The 23900-nt window shown below is 51.2% G+C and overlaps 1 protein-coding gene across 5 annotated transcripts in view; it reads left to right on the top strand.

Moving 5' to 3' along the window:
- The window catches only part of ANKS1A (ankyrin repeat and sterile alpha motif domain containing 1A), a 108662-nt gene that overhangs the window by 77938 nt on the left and 6824 nt on the right, over positions 1-23900 (top strand). For 3 of the 5 annotated variants that reach the window (XM_051639162.1, XM_051639161.1, XM_051639160.1), the window contains 11 exons: positions 1556-1662; positions 16873-16971; positions 17324-17476; positions 17647-17754; positions 20492-20656; positions 21010-21135; positions 21307-21378; positions 21714-21800; positions 22162-22299; positions 22976-23146; positions 23572-23670. In XM_051639162.1, coding sequence (XP_051495122.1) covers positions 1556-1662; positions 16873-16971; positions 17324-17476; positions 17647-17754; positions 20492-20656; positions 21010-21135; positions 21307-21378; positions 21714-21800; positions 22162-22299; positions 22976-23146; positions 23572-23670 — 1325 coding nt within the window. The remainder of the gene's footprint in view (positions 1-1555; positions 1663-16872; positions 16972-17323; positions 17477-17646; positions 17755-20491; positions 20657-21009; positions 21136-21306; positions 21379-21713; positions 21801-22161; positions 22300-22975; positions 23147-23571; positions 23671-23900) is intronic. The other 2 variants (XM_051639164.1, XM_051639163.1) reach the window with 1 other exon arrangement.

The following is a 23900-nucleotide window of genomic DNA, read 5'->3' as shown; positions in this document are numbered from 1 at the left end:
CATTGCAGCTGGGGCAGGGGTGGGCAGGATGGCTTGGAAGGGACCACACAGCTTCAGCTGACCTGAAGGTTCACAGAAAGCAAACTTGCTTTTCCTGATCATCTTTTTATTTGCATATACCCTTGAAGCAGATGTGCTGAGAAGCCTGGAAAATTCTGCCTCTCCTGCATAGCAAATTCCCTGATGAAGAGATCTCTGAACTTTTTTTTGTCATATTTAAAGGTCTCAAGTTTTTCTAGAGGAGAGTAACAAGTCACTGGACTGTCTTCCCAGGAGTGAGGGAAGGGAAAGCTTGTCTGCATAGCTTCTGTAGAGTGTTGGGAAGAATCTCATTTATCAGAGGCTGAGAGGAGGTGCCAGGGCATGTCTTGGACTTGAGCTGCTGCAGGAAGAGGAGAGTGTGCTTGCATTTGCTTTCTTTTTGTTTTGACATGGTTGGGAAGCAAGGAACTGAAATGCCTCCTTCTCCAGAGCTGCTCCCTGCTTGAGTGAGGGGCTCTGATGCTTAGCTGAAGAAAATGAAAGAAGGGCAAATAGAAGCATGCATCGAACACCTGGCAGGACTGAATGTGCTGGGTGAAAACCGTGCTGGTTGCTGTGTCCCTCTTGCTGTCACCCCGTGCAGCAGTGCTGTTAACCTCCCCGGTGCGGCCAGCCCGGTCCTGGGAACGCGCGGAAATGCCGAGTGTCCAGAGAGCTGGTGACCTGCCAGTGCCAGGACCCTCCAGCTGGTGCTCAGGGTCACTCACACCTCCGCTCCTCTTAACACCATAACGGCAAGAAAAAGCCCTTACCATGGTTTGCCTCTTTCAGGACTGCTTGGGGAAAAAAAGTATAAGCCCTTCTTTTCCTCTGCTGCAGTTTGTGTGCTTTCTTTGTCTTGCATGTCTTCCTGTGGACAGCTGCTCTAGTCTGGCTTCTGCTGCTTTTCTCGGAGTCCGTCGTGTCTGTTCTGTGTCTCGGCTGCATGAAGATGTGTTTTCTCTCTAGCTGCTTTGTGGCTCAGGTGCACAGGGTGGTGCATCCGAAGCTGCATGGACCAGAGGACCTGAACAGCTCTGGGGGTTGGTGAGCAGCTCCGCTCCGTTCCCTCACCCCTGCGACTGGCTGGGAATGCTGTGGGGGGAAGTTTGCTGCCCTCCTCCCTCCCCCGTCAGCCCAGCCAAGGAGTGGATCCGCATCCCCGTGGGGTTGGGCTTCATGTGTTTGCCTGGCAAGGATCTCACCCGAGCCCCCACGCAGTGCATGTGATGTCAAGGTCCCAGGAGGGCTCCTGAACAGTTGGCCCGGGCCAGGTGTTTCTTTTCCTGAGTGTTAACTGGGATACAAATTAAACCCGGAGCCCGTGGAGGCGCTGGAAGCTGCTTGTCCATGGTCTGTGCTCACCAGAGGAATTGTCTGCCAGCTGATTTGTTGTACTCTGAGCATAATTTTTTGAGTTTCTTGATGGTAATGACTATGATGTGGCAATGCCATCTGTCCTCCTCAGAGTGCCGCTGCTACCGCCTTAACGGGTTCTCCCTGTTCAAGCGTCTGCCGATTCCTCTCTCGTCAGGTTCACGGATGCTGGAGCAGAGTGTTGGGGAGTGGCTGGAGTCCATTGGCCTGCAGCAGTACGAGAGTAAACTGCTTCTGAACGGCTTTGATGATGTCCGCTTCCTGGTAAGTCTCTGCCTGGCACCCACGGGCTCTAACAAACCTCTTGGCCAAATCTTGACCGGTTATCGATGCCCCACGTCAGCTCCGGAGCAGGTCTGGGTCTGCAGCCCAGCAGAACGGTCTTGGGGGTGTGTAGGTTGGATAAAAGGAGGAAATGAGGGTTGTGTCGGGTCATTCATCTTCATATTTAATTCAGATGTTTGGAGTTTTTTCACCCGAAGTCTTTATGATCCAGTTTACTCCAGAAATGGGAGCTGCAGGTCACTAGTATTTTGGAAAAATCCCTGAGTTGTCTGTGTTCAGGACCATGAAGGAGGTGCTGGACCTCTTGTTGGAAGGATCCTTAATCTAAGCATGCAGGCAGGATGTTAATGAGCTGTACCTAATTGCTTTGACACCGTTGGCTCTGAAACCTAATGATGACAAGGTGGTAGTGCTTCATGTGGAGGGGTTTTTTAATGAGAAACTTCGAGCTGCATGGTGTAAAAATCTGAGAATTCATGTGGAACAGTGAAGTGTAAAGACAGAACATCTTGGTGCTGTGGGAAGGGCTCTTCCTGCACGGCTCAAAGAAATGCTTTCTGAGTGTGGGCTCCCAAGTTTTGCAAAGAAAGAATTTCTAGAAATGGATGTTAAACTTTTGGAGAAGTCATTTGGGTTAATGTAATATCCTGCCTGGGAAAGGGAGTGGGGACATCCCTTTGGTACTGTGGATGGTGTGGAGAGGTGGTCCCAGGAGGTTGTGTTCTCGGGAGCTGTGCTGTGAGCTGGGTGGAGGGGGCTTGGGAAGCACAGGGACCATCTGAGCGTGGTGAGGGGACGTGGGGGACAGCTGGGGGAGAAGGGAACACAGGATGGAGCAGGGAGATGCACAGTATCATGGGGTACTTAAGGAATCATAGAATCATTTTGATTGGAAAAGACCTTTCAGATCATCACGTCCAAGTGTTAATCCAGTACTGCCAAGGCCACTCCTGAGCCATGTCCCTAAAGGCAGGAGGAAATTCATGCTTTTAAAAAATGACCTGAGCAGCAGGAGAAAAGTCATGGGATCTCCAAGCACCCCTGTAAGCTGAATAATGTGCCAATATCCAGTCATCTCTTCTGGTCTCCATGACAAGGAACTTATCTCCTTGTCCCTCCTTCCCCTGGCAGGGCCAGCACTCCCCTGGAGCTGGGTCTTGCTGTGCTTTGTGCTCCTTCAGCAGAGGAGCTGCCAGTGACAGGCGATGGTCTCACCACACACCCTTCTGCCTCTACCACACGCTGCTTCTACAGCTGTGTGTGGCACCTTCCCTCTTCCCTGGGGGAATTTTGGGTTGAGTTGCCCCTGTAGAAGCCTTGGGTGCCCTCAGAGGGCTCCAGCCCTTCAGTGTCCCACCCACCTGGTCCCAACCCTCTGATGGACCCTGAGACTGCTGTGCTTCAGGCAGGTGCCTTCAGCTCTGTGAGGTTTCAGCATCCCCCGCACCCTGGGGTGCTCTGATTCAAGCTCTGGGATGCTCTGGAGATGGTACAATGAACTGGAATGAAATAATACCTCCTAGATCCCTGCTTGGGATCCTCTGCTGATGGATCTTTGACCTTTGTGGTGTCAGTAGGCTGCTCTCACTCCAGCAGTTAGCAGATAAAAGCCTTTAGTCTGGCTGGCCCTGCCTGACAGGTGTGGTGCCAGACCTCTCCCAGCACAGAAGTTTAATAATGAAGGAAATTAACTTTCCACTTGTCCCTAGAGAGGCAGGAGCTGGTGGCTCAGAAGCAGGAATTTTTATTGCCTGTACTTACCTGCAGTAAATAGCAACACTTCGCTGCAAACTGCCTGGTGCAGAGTTTTGTCATTCATGAGATGAAAGCAAAGGCTTCTCGTGCGTGGTCTCATAATGTGATTTGAAGGTGGATGTGGTAGGAGTCACTTTTGAATCACGGGTGGATGATAATGTTCTCCATCCAATGCTGGGTCACTGCTCCCAGCCTAGGAAATCAGCTTCTGCTGGTGTCGGGAGATGAGAGACTCTCCTTACTCATTCCTCTCCATTTTAAAAGGTTGAATAATTTAACAAAGGTTTCCTGCAAACCGTTTCTGATTCCTGTTTTGCTGCTTATCCCTGTTCCTGGGAAGTTGACTCTGGCACCCATGCCAAGACTGACTTTAAATCCTTCCGTCCAATTCCTGGGAACTTCAAGCTAATACAGTCAGTCCAGCATAAAAGTTCAATTATTAAGAATCTTTTCCTCTGAGGTTTTACTTGCCTTTAGCATCTGATGTAGGAGTAAAACCTTCAGGTACAGTACAAATGAGGAACAAGCAGTTAATTTGTTTTTCTTAGTGATTTTTATGTTCTCAGATGAATTATTTATGTTGTAGAGAACACTGAGGCTGGTCAGTCCTGGAAAGAGGTGGCTGCTTGGCTCCTGGCATGGCAGGCTGGCCATCCCTTTTCTGTTTTACCCAACAATTTATTGATTAACAACCACCTTCAGTCACTAACAGAATATTTCAAACTAAGTGGTATTTTTTCCTGGAGTTAAATGGTTTCTGTGAGAGGATTAGTCTCTGTTAGGGCCTCGTTATGTTAAATATCTCAAGGTCCAAAGAACACTGGGTAATGGTTTGCAAATTGCCAGATGGGCTATGGGGCTAATTAAGTTTTAGCAGCAAAAATTAAGAAGTTGGTGTCTTTCAATGCAGAAACACTCTTGTTTTCTGTGTGAGATTCCTCACTGCGTTACTCCCTGCATACAGTGCTGTGGGGTTTTCCAGAGCTGAGGATGTGGCTGCTCCCTTTGCTGCTGGAGTCCCTGGGTGCCTGTTTGTGGGCAAACAAGGAGCTGGTACCTTGGGCAGGCAAGTAAAGACTTGAGAGAACAAACCATGAGATGTGTAGTCAGGGTACAGCTGGAAGACAGTGTCCTTATGGAGAACACTCAGTGTGTGGAAGGTGACAACTTACAGCAGGATGAAGAAAACAGTCTAACAAAGAGCATGTCCTGTAACTGCAGTGGGAACTGGGGGAAATCAAGGAAAAATAGGTGTTTAAAATGTACCTTCTCCCCAGTGGGTAGTACAGGGTTGGTAAGAGAAAAAACTGGAGGGGGCAGAAACAGTGCTCTAGGAGCTCATTCTTTAGCCAGTCCTGGTTTCAGGAATTCCTAATTTCCCTTGTGTTTCCATTTGGTTCTTGAGATAATTTCCACCTTGTGTTACAAAAGCCCCCCCAGACAAGGGACATGATTCATTTGCACAGTCTGGTCAAGTGACTTTGAAAAGTGCTCTGTAAATATATGGGACTTCTTAATTAGATGTTAACTTTTGAAGGCAGAAACATGTATTGTTTCCAGGATTAAGAATTGCATTCCGTTCCGGAATCCAGAGATCCCTTCTAAGGTGAGGAGCTGTGCTCTCCAGTGGTAGCTCTGAGCAAGCTGCATCTCCAGCAGCACCGAGGAGAACCAGGGAGCAGGAGGGGAATAATCCTGCTCCCTCCCCTGGGGTCTCCTCTACCCTTTAACAGGCAGCACTGGCAGCTGAAAGAGACTTTGGAGACCTGCAATTTGCACAGGTTTGCATTGAAAAGACAGGGTTGGAGATGTTATGTCCTCACATGTGTGTATCCCTAGTAGTGCTCTTTCTTTTTTGGAGGAATTCAGGAGAAATAATAAAGTATTACTTGTAGCCCGGTTGGTTCTGAGCCTTGTCAGCCAGGGCTTGTTGGGAATATTCTCACTTTGGGAACTTGCAGAGGATTTTGTGGGGTTGTGGGTTGTTTATCAAGGAAGAACTAGTTGACAGAACCATGAAGGGGAAGGAATCACAAGTGTTGGTGCCTGAATGCAGTGACTGTCACCCTGCCTGGACACAGCTCCTGGGCTGGGATGCTGCAGCTGGGCTGGCTTGGCAGCCCTGGCCTTTCTGCTGTGTTGCTCTGTTCCAGCACTGAAAGCACCTGTATGGTTGTGTCCATGGTGTGAAATTCAAATTAAACCTGCAGAAGAAAACAAAAAGCTGCAGCATTTGATACAGCCCACGAGAGCATCTCGGTGAGCTGAGCAGTTCCACAGGCAAATGCTAACCCAAGGATGTTTCTGACTAGTTCAGAGGATCTTGGTGGAGTGTTGACTCAGGGGTGGATGTTGCTACCACAAATCAGCAGGATTATTTAAACATCAGCTTGACGTGACTTTAAAGCTTATTTGCCCATGTGTGTTTCCCTGGGAAGAGACTGAAGTCAAGGTTTATTTCAGGTTGTGTGTAATCTTTTGGCTGGGTTGAGGGAAGAAAGGGGCTCTAAAATCTGGGTTTTAGGGAGGTTGTGGCTGCCCCATCCCTGGAAGTGTTGAAGGGCAGGTTGGATGGGGCTTGGAGCAACCTGGGCTGGTGGGAGGTGTCCCTGCCCATGCAGGGATGTGGAACTAGATGATCTTGAAGGTCCCTTCTAACCCAAACCAGGGATTCTATGATTTAAGCAGCTCAGTCTTCTAAAATACTGAGTTCTCTTTCCAGACACTAGTATCTGCATTTTGAGCCACGTTTTTGTGTCTGGTGAAATTCTTAAATTCCCTTGAAGTTGCCTACATAGCTTTGTTGTTGTGTTTGTAGAAAATGCTAGGAAAGAGGCTTTCCCTGATTGCTGTTGCTCCCCAGCATGACCCTGCTGTCCATGGGAGAGGATCCTTTGGCTCATCCTTTCCGTTGGCACTGGGTGACCTTCACTGCCAGCCCTGCTGGCTCGGGGCAGTCAGACTGTGACACTCAACTTCTGCTTTCCATGTGGGGCTTTAATTTCAAGCACAGCCTGTTCAGCCAGCTGGGGATTGGAGAAAAAAAAACAACACTAAAATGGAGATAAAATTTCAAATTCTCCTTCTCTGCTTCACAGCCCACTGGAATTCTTTGGTTAGAGGGGAAAGGTTTATTTGTGTGATGTGTAAACAGAAGTGAGTTGAAGTTCTAGCTGAGTCTTGCTGGCAGGGGCTGTGCTGTCCTTGACTTAGTAAAAATTGAACTTTGCAAGTAGAATAAAACCCTCAGCAGAACTGCACACCAAGTGTTCACAGTTGTAATGAACCAAGAGTGCCCCAGCACCCGACAGGAGCCAGCCCTGCTGCCTCCCACGTGGAGGAATGCAGCCCTCGTGTCTGCCCGGGGCTTCAGGAGACCCATTGCCTCATCCTTCACCAGAGGAGGGAAGGAAAAGGGCAGATCACCAAACCGTGGCAATGAGTGAGCAGTGTCCTTCATAAAAATGTGCTATAAATCGACTTAATTGTCCTTGGCTGGTAACGAGCTGGGGGAGCTGTAAGAGTAGGAAAATGTCACAAGAATATGGGACAAGAGGGACTCGGCTGCTCCTGGAACTCTGTCCCATTGTGTCTCCTGCCATCACCAGTGTATCCGCAGCAGATGCTCCCTTTGGGAGGTCCAAGGGATACTGGTTTTGGACCACGAGGTGCACAATGCATTCCAGTGCTCTGTGGAAAAGGCAGGAATGGCCTGGAGGAAGAGTCCAGGCCGGGGCTCCGATGGGTTTGGGGAGCTGGGACCTGGCTGGTGTACTAAGAAGGAATTGCAGTAATTCATGCTGGAATTTCCCCACAGGAGAGGGCCAGGAAATGGCATTACCTGTGCCCCCCCTGCAGTATTTTGTGATCCCACAGATCCCCTAAATGTGTCTGAGATCCTTGCAAAAGCTTTTCCCTTCCCTTGGAGGGCTGAACATTTGCTGCTACCCCAGACATCCGAGAAGGGCAGACCTCGCGTGCTCTGGCAGCCGTACCATTATTCTGTAGCTCAGCTTTTTATTCCATCCAAAGATATTTCGATTCACAAACAAGCAGGTAAAACAGAACATAAACCATTTCTTTATTGCTTTCTTTTTTTTTTTTTATTGTTCAAGCCTGGATTCCCATGGAGTGTGAGGAAAGCAGCTAATGCTGATTCAATGAGACAGCGTCAGGAACGGAAATCTGTTCTCGCGTAGTGCCGTGGGCTCCTCTGGGGTGGTTGTTTTTCCTATTTTTCTTGTAATTGGGAAGAAGTGGTAGAAACACAATGGCACTGGAAGAACAGGGTTGTTCGTGAATAATTTAGAGTACTGACATTAATTTGATTAAATGTAATTCAGTGCCACGTTAGATTAGCCTGTGGAGGTCTTCGTTACGAAAGAGCTTTTTCTCTTCTCTCTCTGTGTGCGCAAGGAAATGGTTCATAAAAATGTGTTGGGTTGGGGGGTGAGCAGAGCTGAAGTATGTGTCTGCCAGGCTGGAGCTGAGGACACCTCTTCCAGCACAGAGATGGGTCTCCTTTACCCTGCAAACCCCTGTGTTTTGGTTGTTGGCTGATGATAAAATCATAGGATGGTGAAGGTTGGAAGGGACCTTAAAGATCATCAGGTTCCGACCTCCCTGCTGTGAGCAGGGACACCTCCCACCACACAAGGCTGCACAAGCCTCATCCAACCTGCCCTTGAACACCTCCAGGGATGGAGCAGCCACAGCTTCCCTGGGCAACCTGTTCCAGTGCCTTCATGGTGAAGAATTTCTTCCTGCTGTCTAACCTAAATCTCCCCTTTCAGTTTATCTGCACGATCTTCATTTTCTCCCCGTACCTGTCGTGCTGAAGCACGGGGCATCTCCTGATGTCCTCAGTGAATTGTTGCTCTGCTTTGCATGATGAACTTCATAACTACCCAGCTTGGCTCATGGCTGCCAGTCCCTGGGGCAGCAGCCATGCTTTGATCATGCTCTGAGAACATGTGTGCCCCAGAGCTTTTTTCTATTATAAATATAGAAATTCTAAATAAATAGAGATATTCTAAATATAAAACTTAACTATTTTGCAGTAGTAATCTGGGGGAAACTTAACTGATATTTAGTGCTTTGCACTCAGTGAAGAGCCATCAGACATCCCCCAGAGAAGCTTTTACTGCTTCTACACTTGGTGAAGACTTGAAGAGAAGACTTGGCATGATTGCAGCCCTTGGAGAATAGTATAGACCCAGGTGAGCCCCCGTGTGTGGCTTGTGCCTGGGCAGGTGGGCTTGGCTTGGAGCTGAGGCCAACTCTGCTCATCCAGATAGAAGCTCTTGAGTGGTTGGTTCTGGGCTTGGTCTTCCCAAAGCTCAGCCCTGCAGTGGTGTTGGGTGACTGAGCCTGTGAATTGATGTGTTTGGAAGTAAATGTTGGTAACACTGAGCTGTGCTGGCAACCAACCCTCCAGCTGATCAGACTTGGGGATCTCTTTGGCCTGATTATCACTCTGGCTGGCAGATTTATTCCTGAAATTAATTTGGTTTGTATTTATGACAGGCAGGGAGTACATCAGCCACATTACATGGTATTGTCTGCTGTTTATCTTTGCTGCCAACCTCCTGGAAATGCATTTCTCCCTTGGTCTCCAAACTGATTTTGGTGCCCTGGTTGAACACCCTGTAAGAGCAGAATTGGACCCTTGTGGGAGGGTTCCTACCAAGTGTCTGAGTGGGAGTCAATTCATACAATGAAATGGATTTGTTTTTGACAGCTCTCCAGTGGGTTTCAGATGCTACTTGGGTGGTTCACAAGGACTGGACTTTGGCCACCATGGTGTGTTTTTTTGGGATTTTTCTGGAAGGGAATGGTGAGGGTGGGAGACATGCAATGATCTGGGAGTTGAGGCTGTGCTGAAGCTCCTCAGATGATGGAAATGGACTTCATGAAGAGCAGCAAATTTGCAGTGGGTTTTAGGAGCAGAGTGAGTGGATCAGAACTGGCAATTTTGAGGATACTTACATGTGATTCATTAGTAGCTCCAGGCCCAATAAACATTAAAAAAGCCATTAAAGTAACAGTTAATTTTTTTCCCTCTCAATAAAATTGCCTGAACTTGACAACCATGACCGATTCCCTCCGTTGCCATTGTCATGCTGCCAGTCTGCATGGGGAAGAAAATTAAACAAAAAAATGAAGTGGCTGTGTGCTAATCTAGGATTTATTGTAGGGTTTTGTCTAGGAGTCCATTCCACAATCAATATGGGGAGCTGGGGCTTCCTTGTGTCCTTCACTAAACAAAGATTTCTTTTCTCCTAGTTCCCACTGAACTATCTCCAACTGCAGATACCATTAAGGGAAGGTGTGAAACCCCACAGATCATGAGGCCAGTTAAATACATATTTGTGAGATCAGTTCCTGGTCTCCTGGCTCTGGAATGGGGTTGTGTAGGTCCCTGTTGTGGGGTCTGCAGTCTGCTTGGAGGTAAAGAAGCTGCTGGGGCAAGTTTGGTTGAGCACTGGATCCAGCTCCCCAGGGAAGTGGTCACAGCACCAAGCCTGCCTGAGTTCAAGAAGTGTCTGGATGATGCTCTCAAGCAGATGGTGTGATTCTTGGGGTGCCCTGCACAGGGGCAGGAGTTGGACTTGATGATCCTGGTGGGGCCCTTCCAACTCAGCATGTTCTATCATCCTGTGATTCTGTGAGTGGTCAGGGAGGGCTGGAGGAGCTGTAGGTTTTCAGCCTGGAATCAAAGCTGGATTTTGGAAGGTTTTAGCTTTTTTTTTTTTTTGCCTGTAAAAAGGGGTGATGCTCTGTGTTATCTCCAAGATCTCAAGTGAAAAGCCCCCAAAGTGCACACCATGCAGATATACAGAGAGAACACAGGCTTGTTTCTGGGATAAGCTGATAAATTAGTCCATTAACGAGGCATTAGCTGCTCTTGTCCTGTGGAACAAAATAGATTAGCAGGGCTTTTTCCTTCAAGTGCAGATCCATGCAGCCCCTTGTGCAATGAGGGCTGGGCTGCTGATTCTCCATCCTGAACACAGCTCCAAAGGGCTGGATGAGGCCAAATGTGCCACCTCCAAACCCTGCAGGCAAAGAAGGGACTTTGGCATTAATTGCTAATGGATTTGGGGACAGGGAGCTCACTGCCCGCTGCCGTGGCTCTGCTGCCTCCTTATATACCTTCACTGTAGTTCATCTTCCTGAATTTCTCTGCCTCCCCTTATCCTCAGGATGCTGCCCAGGGCTGTGGGGCCATGAATCCCAGTGGATTTTTCCAAGTGTGGCAGAAGGACCAGCCGGGAGCTCAGGCAGAGCCTTGCAGGGCTCTAAGTCCCTTGCTGGGCACATAACTGAGCCACTTATCTTCTGGACTGCAAGCCCTGAGCTGCCTGCTTGCATTAAGTTCCTGAAAGCTGCCTCTAGTCAGTACCTAGATGACCAAAATGAGGGCTCTTGATCCTTTTTTCACATGAAAAGGAGAAATCCAAGTGGTGTGGAAGGTGTATCCTGTTTTCAGGACTTGTATATTATCCCTGTTTAGGCTGGGTCTGTGGTGAACTGGATGCATCTCCATCTCCCACACCCAGGCTTCTGACTGCCCAAAGTCAAACAACAGCAGTGGCAGCAAAATCCTTGACAAGATGCAAATTGTCTTGAATTTACCAAGGGGGAAAAGAAAAAGAGCTTTGTGTGCATTAATCTAAGAAAAACTGGATGCTTCGGCTCACGCAGCTGACGACACTCGTTTGCAGAAGCCTTTTGTAGTCTGGAAAAGCTGTGTTTGGGTTTTGCATCTGTTGCTTTTAATAGCAAACACATTCTGGTCCTTGTCTTCCCTGCAGTCCCTCGACTGTCTTTAAGACAAGGTTTAGTAGCAGAGGCAGCTCTGGTGGTGTGAGCGTGAGCGTGGCGAGGCAGTCGGGATTCATTAAGCTCCGGTGCTGGCTGGATAAGTCAGCGTGTCCTATACGAAACTTTCTTTGCCTCAGGCCTTTCCTTAGCTGGAAAGAGAGGATGGACCTGAGCCAGGCTCTGTGTGAGAAGCAGCATCTGAAAATTGGGTAGTTAAGTGCCTGCAGAGTGCCTGGCTGGAGGGGGATGGCTGGCAGGTTTCAGCAGCTCTGGTTTTGGCACGCTCGCCTTCGGGGTCACCTCACGAGAAGGAGGGGACAGTGCTACCTTCCTCCAGTGTACTCTCTGACTCTGCTGCTTTTTTGTTGGGTTTGTTTTTTGCTTTTAATGAGAAACCTGGAGCCTTGCAGGCTGTTTAATTACAGGGCAAGATGTGAAGCATGACTGAAGCAGAGCCTTGCTCTAAAAGCTTGTGTTTCTGCAGGGGGTTTGGCTGCAGCAGCATCTTTCGGGGCTCCCTGGGGTGGCCCAGGTGAGGACGTGGGTCACAGATCTCTGCTGTCCTTTGGGGGGACATGGAGGGCAGAGATGGGGTTCAGAGGTGCCCTCGTGGTTGTGTGTATTTGTGTCTTTCCACAGAGGGAGCTCAGTGCAGCTCTGAGCAAGCTGAAGGCCAGGTTGGGGGATGAAAGGCCCTCTGGACTGTCTGGCAGCCAGTCTCTGCCAGTTGGGAGCTGGGGAGTGGGACTCACCTTGCCTAATTTCAGATGTCTGTGGCTGGGCTGAACATTCAGCCTCTTTGGATTGGGAGCAGAGGACTCCTCCATGGGATGCATTTCACCCCACAGTAGATGCACTGGAGAAATAGTCCCTTCCTTGATCTGACCTATGTGTCTGCAGCTGAAGCTCAGGGGCAAGATTGTGCTCCTGTGACCACTACAAAAAACAATTTCAGCTTCTGCTTCCTGGTGGATTTTTTTTTTAGGGATCATCACAGCTCTTCTAGGAAAAAAAAAAAATCACCCAGTATTTTTTTACTGAGACTGATTAACGTGTGTGTGGTGCTGCACTAAGATCTGGATTAAAACAAGGGGCTGTGTTCTAGGATCAAACCCTGAACAAGCCACTTGTGGTGGGCTAGTTCCTGATGGAAACAAGGAGAAAAGGATGTGAGGTGTCAAGATAAATGAGGCCTTTGGATGTTCCCAGCTCCCCCTGCACGGATGGAAATGAGAGCTCTGACTTGGGTGAAGCCCTGAGCCAGGAGAAATGTGCAAGGTAAAAAGCACTTGTCACAAGGAGTGAAGTCTGAAATACATCTTTGGGAAGTCTTGTTGATTCTAATTGGCATTTCTGAGGCTGCTGCTGGAGGATCATAGAGGCCAGCAGCAGAGGAGTCCCTGGGAGCTTTCCTCTCCCCTGCCTCAGGTGTTTGCTGAATCTGTCCTCAGAGGACCCAGAGAGGGGCCAGTGACCACAAGCCTGGGGTCAAGCTATCAGGGCTGCTCCACACCCTGTGGCCTGGGAGATGGCATCTTGTGGCCTGGTTGTTGACCTGTGTCGGCACCAAAGGGGACCTTTGTTTAAAAAACCAAAACAGACCCAGAACAACAACAAAAAAAACCCCAAGTAAAAGATAAAAACAAGCAAACAAAAGCCTGTATTGGGATGGCCTTAAAAAATCAAAGCCAAGCTCCCCCTTGCAGCAGTTGTTCTGAAATTTTGCAGCCCTGTGTCAAAGCAGCCTCCCCTTGAGGAGCCCTTTGTCACCAAGAGCCTTAGTTCATCTTGGTGACAAAGGCCTTGTTCCCTTTTCCTCCTGAGCTGCTGAGTGTGGATGTGTCTGTAGTTGTCCCCTCCTCAGGCCAGCAAAGACTCTTTCCAGGTTCAGGGGCAGCCCAAAGACCCTTCAGCAGCCCCAGGCCTGGTGGGAGCTGGTTTTCAGAGGTTGGGAAGGATGGGGCTGAAGGTGGGAAGTGAGGGAGACGTGCTGGGAGAGGCAGGGAAGGAGGAAAGCTGTGGCAGACCCCAGCTGGGTCTCCGTTGCTGAGAACCCTCCTGGCTTAAGGGGCTTTTAGTGCCAAGTCAGTAGCTGCTGGTGGGGCAGCCCGGTGGCTTTGCAGGAACAGGGAGCAGGGCAGGAACCAGTGGCCCAGGCCACCCTGTGGCTTTTGTCTGAGCAGTGTGTCAAATGCAAACAGGTTTACTGCTTTAAACAGCTCATCTGTTCCGCTGACGAAGGTTAAAAGATCTCCAGTGTCTTTGCATTTAATTATCTATTTTAGTGGCAGATTATCTGTATTTTTTTTCAAAGGAGATGAAATCTGGGTGGGTTTAAAGGACGTTTCTGTAAGCATGGGCTCCTGCACAATAGACTGTGATGATTTATTCCGTGCTGCTGTGCTTTGTCTATACTTGTTAAGTGCCCTGAGAATACAGGCTGGCACTGGGGGAATTTAATGTGACACATAAAAATAAGGAGTGTTGGAGAAAGCTGTAGGCTTTGACAGTATTTAACTTGCTTCTCTCCTTGCTGTGCAGCAAGCTGTTTTCCTTAAATTTGAGATGCTAAAAGTAGGAGGACACCTCTTGCCTTGCCTTGGGCTTGGCCCTGTCAGGATAAACCAGGCAGCCTGGGGGGCTGAGAGCTGCTAGCCCCTTGTCTGGAAGCCAGGCATTGCTGTGCTGCAGTGGGTTAGCACCCAAGAGGCTCGACATGGGAAAATAAGCTTGAGTAAAAATGTAAATAGGATCAGCAGGCTTGTTTAATTGTTATGCATTTAAATCGTACATGGTCGTTGTCACAGCTCATTTGGCTGTGAACTGTTCTTGCCTTCCTGGTTGGTGTGTGAAGGGTTTGCTGTGATTCTGCCCTAGCTCATCCCAGAGGAATTAAGCAGAGCCCCAGGATGGGCAGGATGGGGGAGCAAAGCAGGCCAAGGTGTCAGAGCTGCAGGTTTCAGGTGTGACATTAACCTGCTGTGGGGACTTGGGTGAGTCAGTCCCTCCCTCCCTGTGCTTCCCTTTGCCTCACCAGGCAGGGCAGAAATGCTTTGCTCTCCAGGAGAAATCCCATCACTTCCTCTAGCCTTCTTCTGTCCATTTATAAAATATAAAAGCCCATCTCCCTCTAGGAGGTTAATTCCTTGCAGAGATGCTGCCTCCCAAGGACCCTCTGCAGGCCCTGCAGCTGAGCTGTATGTGCAAAGCCAGGTAAGGTGCACGTCAGGGGAGTTAAGCTGCCTTTAATCCTTTCCCTCTTCCCCTGAGCTGAGCACACAATCTCCTGCTGATACAGAAATGCACATTAAATCTGTCTCTTTGCCTCACAATTTGTGAGCAAGAAAGGGGAGGGATGCTTTTTTTTTGGTGGGATGCTGCTTCTAACAAGCTGGTGTTATCACTGCCTGCAGCCCCTCCTTTATTCACCTGGGGGGTTTGCTCTGGAGGCAGAGTTTGCTGCTGCTCTTGCACCAAATGGGCACCCTTGGAGCCTTCAACCAGCAAACAGCCTTTTTTTTTTCTTCTCCTTTAATTTGTACAGTTAAGGTGTGCACAGAACAGCTTATGTGCCAGAGCTACATCCTGGCACAGAGCTTTGTGTGCAGCATCACTGCCCAGGTGAGCCCCTGGGGTTCCACCTGGCAGGACAATCCAGGTGCCATCCAAGAGGGGCAGGGCAGGTACCTGTGGCCCTGAGCCCCTGCAGAGCTGCCACCCACCCACAGGGACCTCTCAAGCAGTGGCTCTTCCCAGCTTGGCAGTGGTGCCAGAGATCAGCTGCTACAAACTGACCTTTGGGAAAACGGGGAGCAAACCAGCCTCATCTGCTGGGTCTTCAGTCCTGGTTCTTGCTGCTGGTTAAACAAGTCTCAGACAAATGCTTTTGTGTTGCCACTGGCTGCTCCAGATCCAGGGCCTGCCAGGAATTGAGGGCACTGGGATCCTTCCCTGCCAGGACAGGGTGGAGGCAGAGGATCTGTGGGTGCTGGAGGTCAGGGCCTGTCTGCAGGGCAGGGCCCTGCTCCCCTGTCACCCGCTGCTTTAATTTGCCACCATCATTTGCTAAGTAATTGTTTCTCTGCAGTCTGGCCCCTGAGGGCAGCTCTTAATCTGTGGTGTTAATTCTGTTTCTGTGGAGGCTTATGGCAGGAGGGAAGAGCAGCAGTCAGGGTTGGAGGGACATGTGCCATCCTACCCCATGTTAGCCCACGAGGCTGGGAAGTGGCAGGAGTGACACTGCCTGGGCCTGGGGCTGTTGTAGACCAGGCACGAACCACAGGAGTCAGGAGCAAAGTGGCCAGTGGCATTACCAGCAGTGTGGGCGGGTGGTGCTTGGCTGCATCTGGCTCCATCAAAGGCATCTGGTGACTCCTGAAAAGCCATTGCCAAAGGCCACCTCTCCCCCATAGGCTGCCCAGCCTGCAGGTGGGCTTGTCCAGTTTGGAGTCACCATCCGTTTGGAGTCACCATCCCTTGGAGGTGTTAAAAAAAATGTGTGGGCCTGGCATTTCAGGACATGGTTTAGTGGGCACGGTGGTGTTGGGTTGATGGTTGGACTTGGTGATCTTAGAGGTCTTTTCCAACCTTAATAGTTCTATGGTTCTGTGATCTGGGAGTGGAGGGGGCAGTGGGAAGGGCTGCTCCTCCCTCCTTGCAGCATCACCCTTGTTGGGGGACGCTGGGGATGGGTCGGTGGCTCAGACGGCAGCTCATTGCTTTCACCTTGGGCTGTTGCATTTAAAGCAGGGAGTACTTAGCAAAAGGTGGGTCCTGAAACACTACAGAAAGTGTGGGGTGGGAATATAAGGCATTTGCTGCCCTTTAAAGAGGATTCTTGGCCATCTTCCCTCACCTTCCCCCCCTGAAGGCCTGGCTGCTCAGCCCGCTGCTCCCGCAGCCTGATGCCCTTGCAGCAGCCGAGTGCCCGACAGCCAGTTTTAATTGGGTTTCTCTTACAAAACCAAAATGTGGAACAGCAGAGCACTGTCAGCTCAGACCTTCAGCTGTGACTCTCCTGAGAGCAGAGGGAGGCAGGTCCAGGGAAGGGGGGTGTCGGGGCTCCAGCTGAAGCCCTCAGTCCAACAGCCGCGCGGCTCTTCCAGCCATGGGGAGATGTGTCTGGGCATCCTGCTGAGCTCTCCCCAGGTATGAGGGGTGTGGGCAGGGAGCAGGTTGTGATGGAGGCTCTTAGAAGTTGGGTAAAATCAGCACATCCTGCCTGTGGCTGGTCTCTGTGTGGGGAAGGGGGAGCTTTAATGGAGCGGTATGTGGCAACCAGAGCCTCGCTGCCCAGGGGATGGAGGAGAAATCTGACCTTCACCAGGTCACCTGCTCTTGTGGAAGGAAATTAGGATTTCTCTGTGGCCCTGGTGGCTGAGAAGAGCAGGATGCCCCTTCTCTGCCACCATGCACAGAGTGGGGATGGGGATTACTTGGGTGGTGGAGAGCAGCTTTGTTCCACAGTGATTGAAGTGGAATCCTCCTCCTCTTGCTATGGGGCCGTGCTGGGAGGTGAGGTCAGGATGGTCGTGTGGTCTCTGCTCCCACACTTGATGTGGCTTCTGTTGCCCTCTGCTCCCATGTCATTTCTTCCTGTCACCACAGGGCTGTAATGTCATGGAAGACCAGGACCTCCGGGACATTGGGATCACTGACCCGCAGCACCGTCGGAAGCTCCTCCAGGCTGCTCGCTCCCTCCCCAAGGTCAGCACCCATGTCCTGCAGGGAAAGCAGGGACAGGGCATTGCCCAGCACAGCTGTGAAAGCAGAGGAAACCAAAGCCAGTCCCTGTGACCCACAGAGAGATTGCAGGGGCAATCGGAAGGGGTTTGGGAATAGGGAGGAGGAGAGGCCAAGCTGTGTGGATGGGATGACTGTGCTGGGGAGAGGGTGGCTGTCCCTCCCTCTGCTCTTGATCCCAAGTGATCTAGCGTTTATACAGTGATTTATTTTTTTACTGTAAAGCTTCTAGTGGAGATGATGATGGCCTTTAAACTGTTTTTAATGCCTTGGGATCCTCCAAAAGGCTTTTAACCCCTTTCTTGTATTTTTGCAGTTGAAACCCCTGGGCTGCGATGGGAACAGCCAGCCTTCAGTTCCTGCCTGGCTCGACTCCTTGGGGCTGCAGGATTACACCCAGTCCTTCCTCTCGAGTGGCTACAGCTCTATTGACACTGTGAAAAACCTCTGGGAGCTTGAAATAGTAAACGTGAGTGTTGCTTTGCTCTTGCTGGACCAGCAAAGCCCTGCCCACATTCCCTCCGGGGCTGTGACTTGCAGGGAGCCGTGTCACATGGGAACAGGTCTCTACCCCAAGGGGAAGTTTTGCCTCCTGCTGAGGGCAGGAAAAGCTACAGTGACCGTGGTCTCTGCCTGCAGGTGTTGAAAGTGAACCTGCTGGGCCATCGGAAGAGGATCATTGCCTCCCTGGCAGACAGACCCTACGAGGAGCCACCAGCGAAGCCACCGCGGTTCTCGCAGCTGAGAGTGAGTTTGTGCTCCCTGCCCTGCTGCTCCTCTGTGCTCAGCAGTGGTCAGGGTGCTTTCTTTCCTTCCCTTTCTTCCCTTTAAGAGGTAAACCCGGATCTGTCAGGAATAATTATCCCCTTTCTGATTAGCAGCTATCACCTCTGGGAGCCTCAGAGATCGGTAGAGGATGTTCACTTAGAGCTCAGGCCCCAGATGAGTATCCAGGCTCAGAGGGGGAGGCACTTTCAGCCTTACTCTGTTGTTTTAATGCACAGAAAATTCTACCAAGCAAAATCAATAACAAAAAAGGAATAAAAAGAACCCTATGATGTCAATATTTAAGTTAAAAATCCTTTGAAATACTGAAAGTAATAAGCATAGTGAGCAATCCTTGAAAATGGCATTGCTTTTTAAAGAGAGGAAAGGGTGAAACCTAAAAGGCTTGTTTCTTGTTAAAACAAATGGATTTGACCTGGAAGTTTGGGTTACTGGTGGTTCTGAGAGGCTTGGTGGTTTGGAAAGAAAGTTCTTGAAGCTTTGAGGCAACTGCACATCTGGCTGTGCAGAGGAGGGAGTGTTTTGTGTCAAACAGTTCCCAGGGATGTACCTTGGCTGCTGCTAGAGATGATGCAGATCCCAGTACTCCCACTCTGAGCCTGGTCAAGGAGATCTTGGGAAAAGTGACAGCCAAGCTGGCTCTGACTTGGCTGGAGCATCTAGAGCACTTGGGCAGAGTAAAAACAAATTACAAATATGATGTTGTTCTGTACAAACCCTGCTGTAGCAGAGCCCCACAACAGTCAGTGTCACTGTGTGTTTGGACAGACATGCTCTAGCTGAAGTGGTGGATGAGTTCACCAAGTCTCAGCTTTCTTCTGGGTCAAACTCCATCTTCCCAGGGTGAAACAAACCTCAAGTGTGTGAACACATCAGTGCTGGGAGGAATCTTGTGGCTGTTCAGCTTTTCACCTTAGCAACTCAGCAACCCAAGCAGCAAATACTTGCACAGGGGGAAGATAATGTTCAACCCTTGCAGGATCGATTTTGGTTGCCTGCCTCCATGTGAGGGGGGTGCCTGCACTGAAGAGGGTAGCAGGTGCTACTCCTACTTCTGCTCAAAAGGTGAATGTGGAGCTGCTTTCTTCCCCTTGTCCCATGGCCAGGTGTAAGGCAGCCCTCCCACCAGCAGCAGTGGGACATGGCTCAGCTGGAGAGCTGGGAAGCAGCTGGGTCCTGTGGTTGGATTGTGCCCGTTGGGAGCCTGAGCTCTGTCTCCCTGGGCTGTTTGGGCTTCTCTAGAGCTCTCACTGCCAAATAGCACTTGATGTGATTTGTGGCTGTTGATGTTTTTTGCTGTGGGAGTGGCAGCCTTTGGATGTCAGGCCCTTCCTTATCAGGGCTGGCTGGGAGGGGAGCCTGAAATCCAACATTTCAGAGTGGGATTTGGCAGCACCCACCGACCTTGCAGCTGACCTGGGAGCTGGGGAGCAGGGCAACCTGCCACAGAGGGCAAGTGGGTCGTGCTGCTTCCTCCCCGTGTTTGCAGATCAGCTTCCTGGAGCAGGAATTGGGAGTGATTGGAGCTTCTCCATCCCAAACATCTTACCCTGCTGCAGAGCTCTTTCCTCTTGCCCTGAATTCCCAAGGCTTTTCAACCTAAACAATTGTAGCTGAAACGAGTTGGTTTGCTGGGCCCTGCTTGCTCATGCTGGATGTTTTAGAAACTGGGATTCAAGTGTGAATACAGGGCAGAAATTCTTGGCTGTGAGGGTGGTGAGACCCTGGAACAGGTTGCCCAGGGAAGCTGTGGCTGCCCCATCCCTGGCAGTGTTGAAGGGCAGGTTGGATGGGGCTTGGAGCAGCCTGGGCTGGTGGGAGGTGTCCCTGCCCATGCAGGGAGTTGGGACTGGATGGTCTTTAAGGTCCCTTCTAACCCAAACCATTCCATGATATTACAAAAAAGGAGAGGGTTCATGCTGCTCAGGAGCCACATACAAACCCTGCACCTTCACCCCGCTGCACAACCCCTCCTTTTCCAGACAACAAAAGCCCAGATGAGCAGCAACCAGCTGAGGATCTTACTGAAACATCCTCTTGAGGGTTTTGGAGGGAGAGAGGTGTCCTTTGGTGCAGCAGCAACTGATTGATATGCTGGATGGGGAGGCTGTGGAAGAGAATGGGCCATTTGCAGCATTTCCTGGTGCTCCAGCTGGTGTGATCCAGGGCCTGGCTCCAGGGAACGGAAGGATGTCAATGGCAAATTAAGCCAAGGGTGTTGGGTGGCACTGGTGGGTCTGCAGCTGCCAGCTCCTGCTCTGCCTGCCGGGCTGCTCAGCACATCCAGGCAGCAGGTCCTGCCTGTGGTCAGAGCCAGGCTGTCAGGCAGCTGGGCTGACCCCATGCTGGGCTCCCAGGGCTTTTCTCCTGGGGTGGCTGATCAGCAGCAGCTTTGGGTGCTTTGCTTTGTGCTTCAGAGGAGGCTTTTCCTCTGTGAACACCCTGCCTGTGGCTCAGCCCTCCTGGGATCAGAGGCAGAAAGGGCTGTGGAGCTGCCTGAAACCATCCTGGAGCAAATCAGGGGGATCCTGCAGAAAATAAATGGTGGGATTGATGGCCTTGAGGCAGGAGCCTGCAGAGCAGGAGCTGACCCTGGTAACTCCATTCATTTTTGTGTCAGACACTGTAAAGGGGAGAGAGGGGTGGGCATGGCTGTGGCACAGGCTGACCTGGTGTTCGTGTTGTCTGCTTGTTCCAGTGCCAGGACTTGATGTCCCAGTCGTCATCACCCCTCAGCCAGAACGACTCCTGCACAGGCAGATCTGCTGATCTCCTGCTGCCCTCTGGGGACACTGGGAAGAGGCAACATGACCATGGCACCGAGGTCTCTACCTACTGCAGAGCTGAGCGCTACAAAGCACAGGTCAGTGGTTGCTTTTGGGTGTCCTGAGTGCCCCTCTGCACAGCTCAGTGCAGGCTCCCCCCTCTCTGGAGCCAGCAAGGAGTCAGGGTGATGCATGGAGAGCCAGGGAGCTGATCAGGCACAGCTTCCCTCAAGCATTAGAGCCAGCAGCTCATTTTTGCCTCAGTCTCACCTTGAAAATGGGTGATTCACACTTCCATGAGCACCGTCTCCTGCAGCTGCCTCTTCCCAGCCCCTCTGGGATCTGACCATTGCAAACCTCAATTGCATCAACCCAAAGAGCTCTCTTGGGATCCGTGCTTCAATCCAGGTTGCCCTGTTGTGGCTTCACATCCATGTTTCTTCCCTTCCAGGAGGATCGTCGGGAGTCCAAGCTGACCCTGCGCCCCCCCAGCCTGGCTGCCCCATATGCCCCAGTCCAAAACTGGCAGCACCAGCCAGAGAAGCTCATCTTCGAGTCCTGCGGGTACGAGGCCAACGTAAGTGGCTTTTGGCTTGTGGGGGTGGTGAGGATGAAGAGGCTTTGGGGTCAGGTTGTTGAGCGTGGAGTTGTCACCCTTCCTGTCCCTCCCCAGCTGCATCTGCTGGCCGTGGCATTGCCTTGGCCTTGGCAGGTTTCCTGCCTGAATCCCTCTCCCTCTTCCAAACAGTACTTGGGCTCCATGTTGATCAAAGACCTCCGAGGGACAGAGTCAACACAGGATGCCTGTGCCAAAATGAGGGTAGGGAGGCCACGGGGATGGGGGGGGATTCACTCACAGCTTGTGGTGGGTGGTGTGGAGAGAGGAATGGGGAGGATCTCAGTGAAGTTTGGTTTCCCAAACCCTGCAGGCTGCCCCCATGCAGGGCAGGGACCCCAGCCACATCACAGGCTGGCCTGCTGTTGCTGGTCAACTCATCCCCCAGCACTTTTCCCCACAGTTGGAAGGGGTGTGCAGTGGGAGAAGGAGTGTGGTCACTGGGGTGGCTTCAGATCCCTGTCCCTGTGGGCTGGGGAGGGGCTGATGGAGGGAGCATTTATTCACAACTGGTCACCTGAATGTTCTTGTTTCTGAAGAAATCCACAGAGCATATGAAGAAGATCCCAACCATAATACTGTCCATCACCTACAAGGGGGTGAAGTTCATCGATGCCTCTAACAAGGTGAGCTTCAAATGCCTTGAAGTTGGTGTCTGGAGGGACAAGACCTGCAGTCCCACTTGCCTGGGGAGTTGCAGGTCATGTCTAGTGGCTCCAGAAGCCACGACTGATCCTGAGGAGCACAGCTTCCAGGACTACAGAAGACCACCAAGGTGGTGGTGGTGATCTGAATGCCAAAGGTTTGGCAAACGGGCTGCTTGTGGAACATGTTACCTTTTATTCCTACCATGGGAGGGAGCTAGGACTGACCTGGCTTGGAGACCCCCCTTCCCTACCCCCAGTACACACTTGCCACGACCACCGTTCGCCGGGTGTATCTGCCATCCCCAGAGGGGTGACAGGTGCTTGTGGTTGACCCTGGCAGAATGTCATTGCTGAGCATGAGATCCGGAACATCTCCTGTGCTGCTCAGGACCCTGAGGATCTCTGCACCTTTGCCTACATCACCAAGGACCTGCAGACCAGCCACCACTACTGCCACGTCTTCAGCACCGTGGATGTGGTGAGTGGCTCATCTCATCTCCCAGTCCCTGCAGTCCACTTATTCATCACTCAGCTTTATGGGCAACTCATAAACCAGGATCTGGCCCATTTTAGGGCTCTTTTACCTATTTCTACCCTAAATATCAGAGTCCTGGCTCAAAATGCTTTGACTTTGGAGCTTTGTTGACAAAGAGAATATCTGGCTTCGTTACTGCAGCCTCCAGTGCTGAATAAAGCCAGGCAGGAGTGTTTCCCTCCTGGGGCACACGCCGTGAACAAAACCCTCACACACTCTCAATGATGTTGAGCATAATGGGCTGATTTAACAGCCTTTTAATTCACCGAGGGCGGGGAAACATAATTTGCTTTTATTCTTGTGCAGAATCAGCAATACAAGCTGTTTGAGCTCTTTCTCTTTCCAGTGCAAACCGCTGTTAAACTGGGATGCTTGCAGGGCTGTGGTGAGCTGGCACAGGGTCCTGCTGGGAGGGCCTTGGAGGTGGCTCCCCAACCCAGGGCAGGAGCTCAGCACTTTTGCAAGGGATACAGCAGGATGTGACCTGCTGATGGAAAGGAGGTGGGCTCTGCAGAGATCTGCAAATCCAGGGGAAGCTGCTGAGCACACAGACTCTGTGCAGGACGAGGTGGCTCGTAGGCATCCAACAGCTTTTGTGTTTTCTGTGTTCTCTCCAAAGAACCTGACATATGAGATCATCCTCACGTTGGGGCAGGCCTTCGAGGTGGCCTACCAGCTGGCCCTCCAAGCCCAGAGAGCCAAGCCTCTGGGTGCTGCAGCAGGAGAAACCATCGAAACAAAATCTTCCAAACCGGTGCCTAAACCTCGAGCCGGCATGAGGAAATCTGCAGTACGTGTGTGTGGGGCTGGGCTCCAGCTGGAGGTTCTCCTGGGCACCTCCTCCCTCTTCGTGGTGGGGGGAGCCCAGAGGTGGTCACAGTGCCTGGAGCTTCAGGCACCGCTGATGTTGCAGTGTCTGTGGCTCTGCTGGGTGTCCTGCTGCGGCGTGAGGGCTTCCCCTGGTAGGATGAGGGCAAGCAGGAGTGGACCTAGGCTGGGTGGGATGGTGAAGTTCCCTGCTTGGGGGCAGCACAGCTCCCGTGTGCAAACCCTGCAGGCTGATCCACAGGTGACCTGTGGTTTGCAGCACAGGGGTGCCCTTGTAGCCAAAGCCAGCCACAACTGGAGCTGCTGAGGAGCAGGGACTGCTGCCTAAGCCATTGCCTTCCTTTAATGTCTCCTTTTGTCTGTGTTCTGCTTGCTCCCCCCGCTCAGGTGCCGCTCCCTCCCGACACTCGCTGTTGTTACTGTCACACCTGTACAACACACCGCCCCTCCTACCTGCCGCTGCAGTCTGTTAGTCCCGGAGCCAAGGTCTTTACCCTTCTTCCTGCTGTTTTCCATTACAAACCGTCCCGGGCTGCCCCACCCTCCTCCCTGCTTCCCACCTCTCCTGCTGTGGTTCCCTGTCCGGCCTCGCTGCTCTCTTGCCTCCCTGCTCAGATGAGCCCCGGGAACAGACCACTCCTCTCAGCTCCTACTGATGCAGAGTGGCAGCTCTCCACTAACCTCCTTGCTCTTCCTGCTGTTGTTAGCTTTCCTGC

This window comes from Apus apus, chromosome 23 (genome assembly GCF_020740795.1).
Source record: "Apus apus isolate bApuApu2 chromosome 23, bApuApu2.pri.cur, whole genome shotgun sequence".
Taxonomy (NCBI): domain Eukaryota; kingdom Metazoa; phylum Chordata; class Aves; order Apodiformes; family Apodidae; genus Apus; species Apus apus.
The sequence above is the reverse complement of the archived record's forward strand: the minus strand, read 5'-3'. Positions and strand labels throughout refer to the sequence as shown.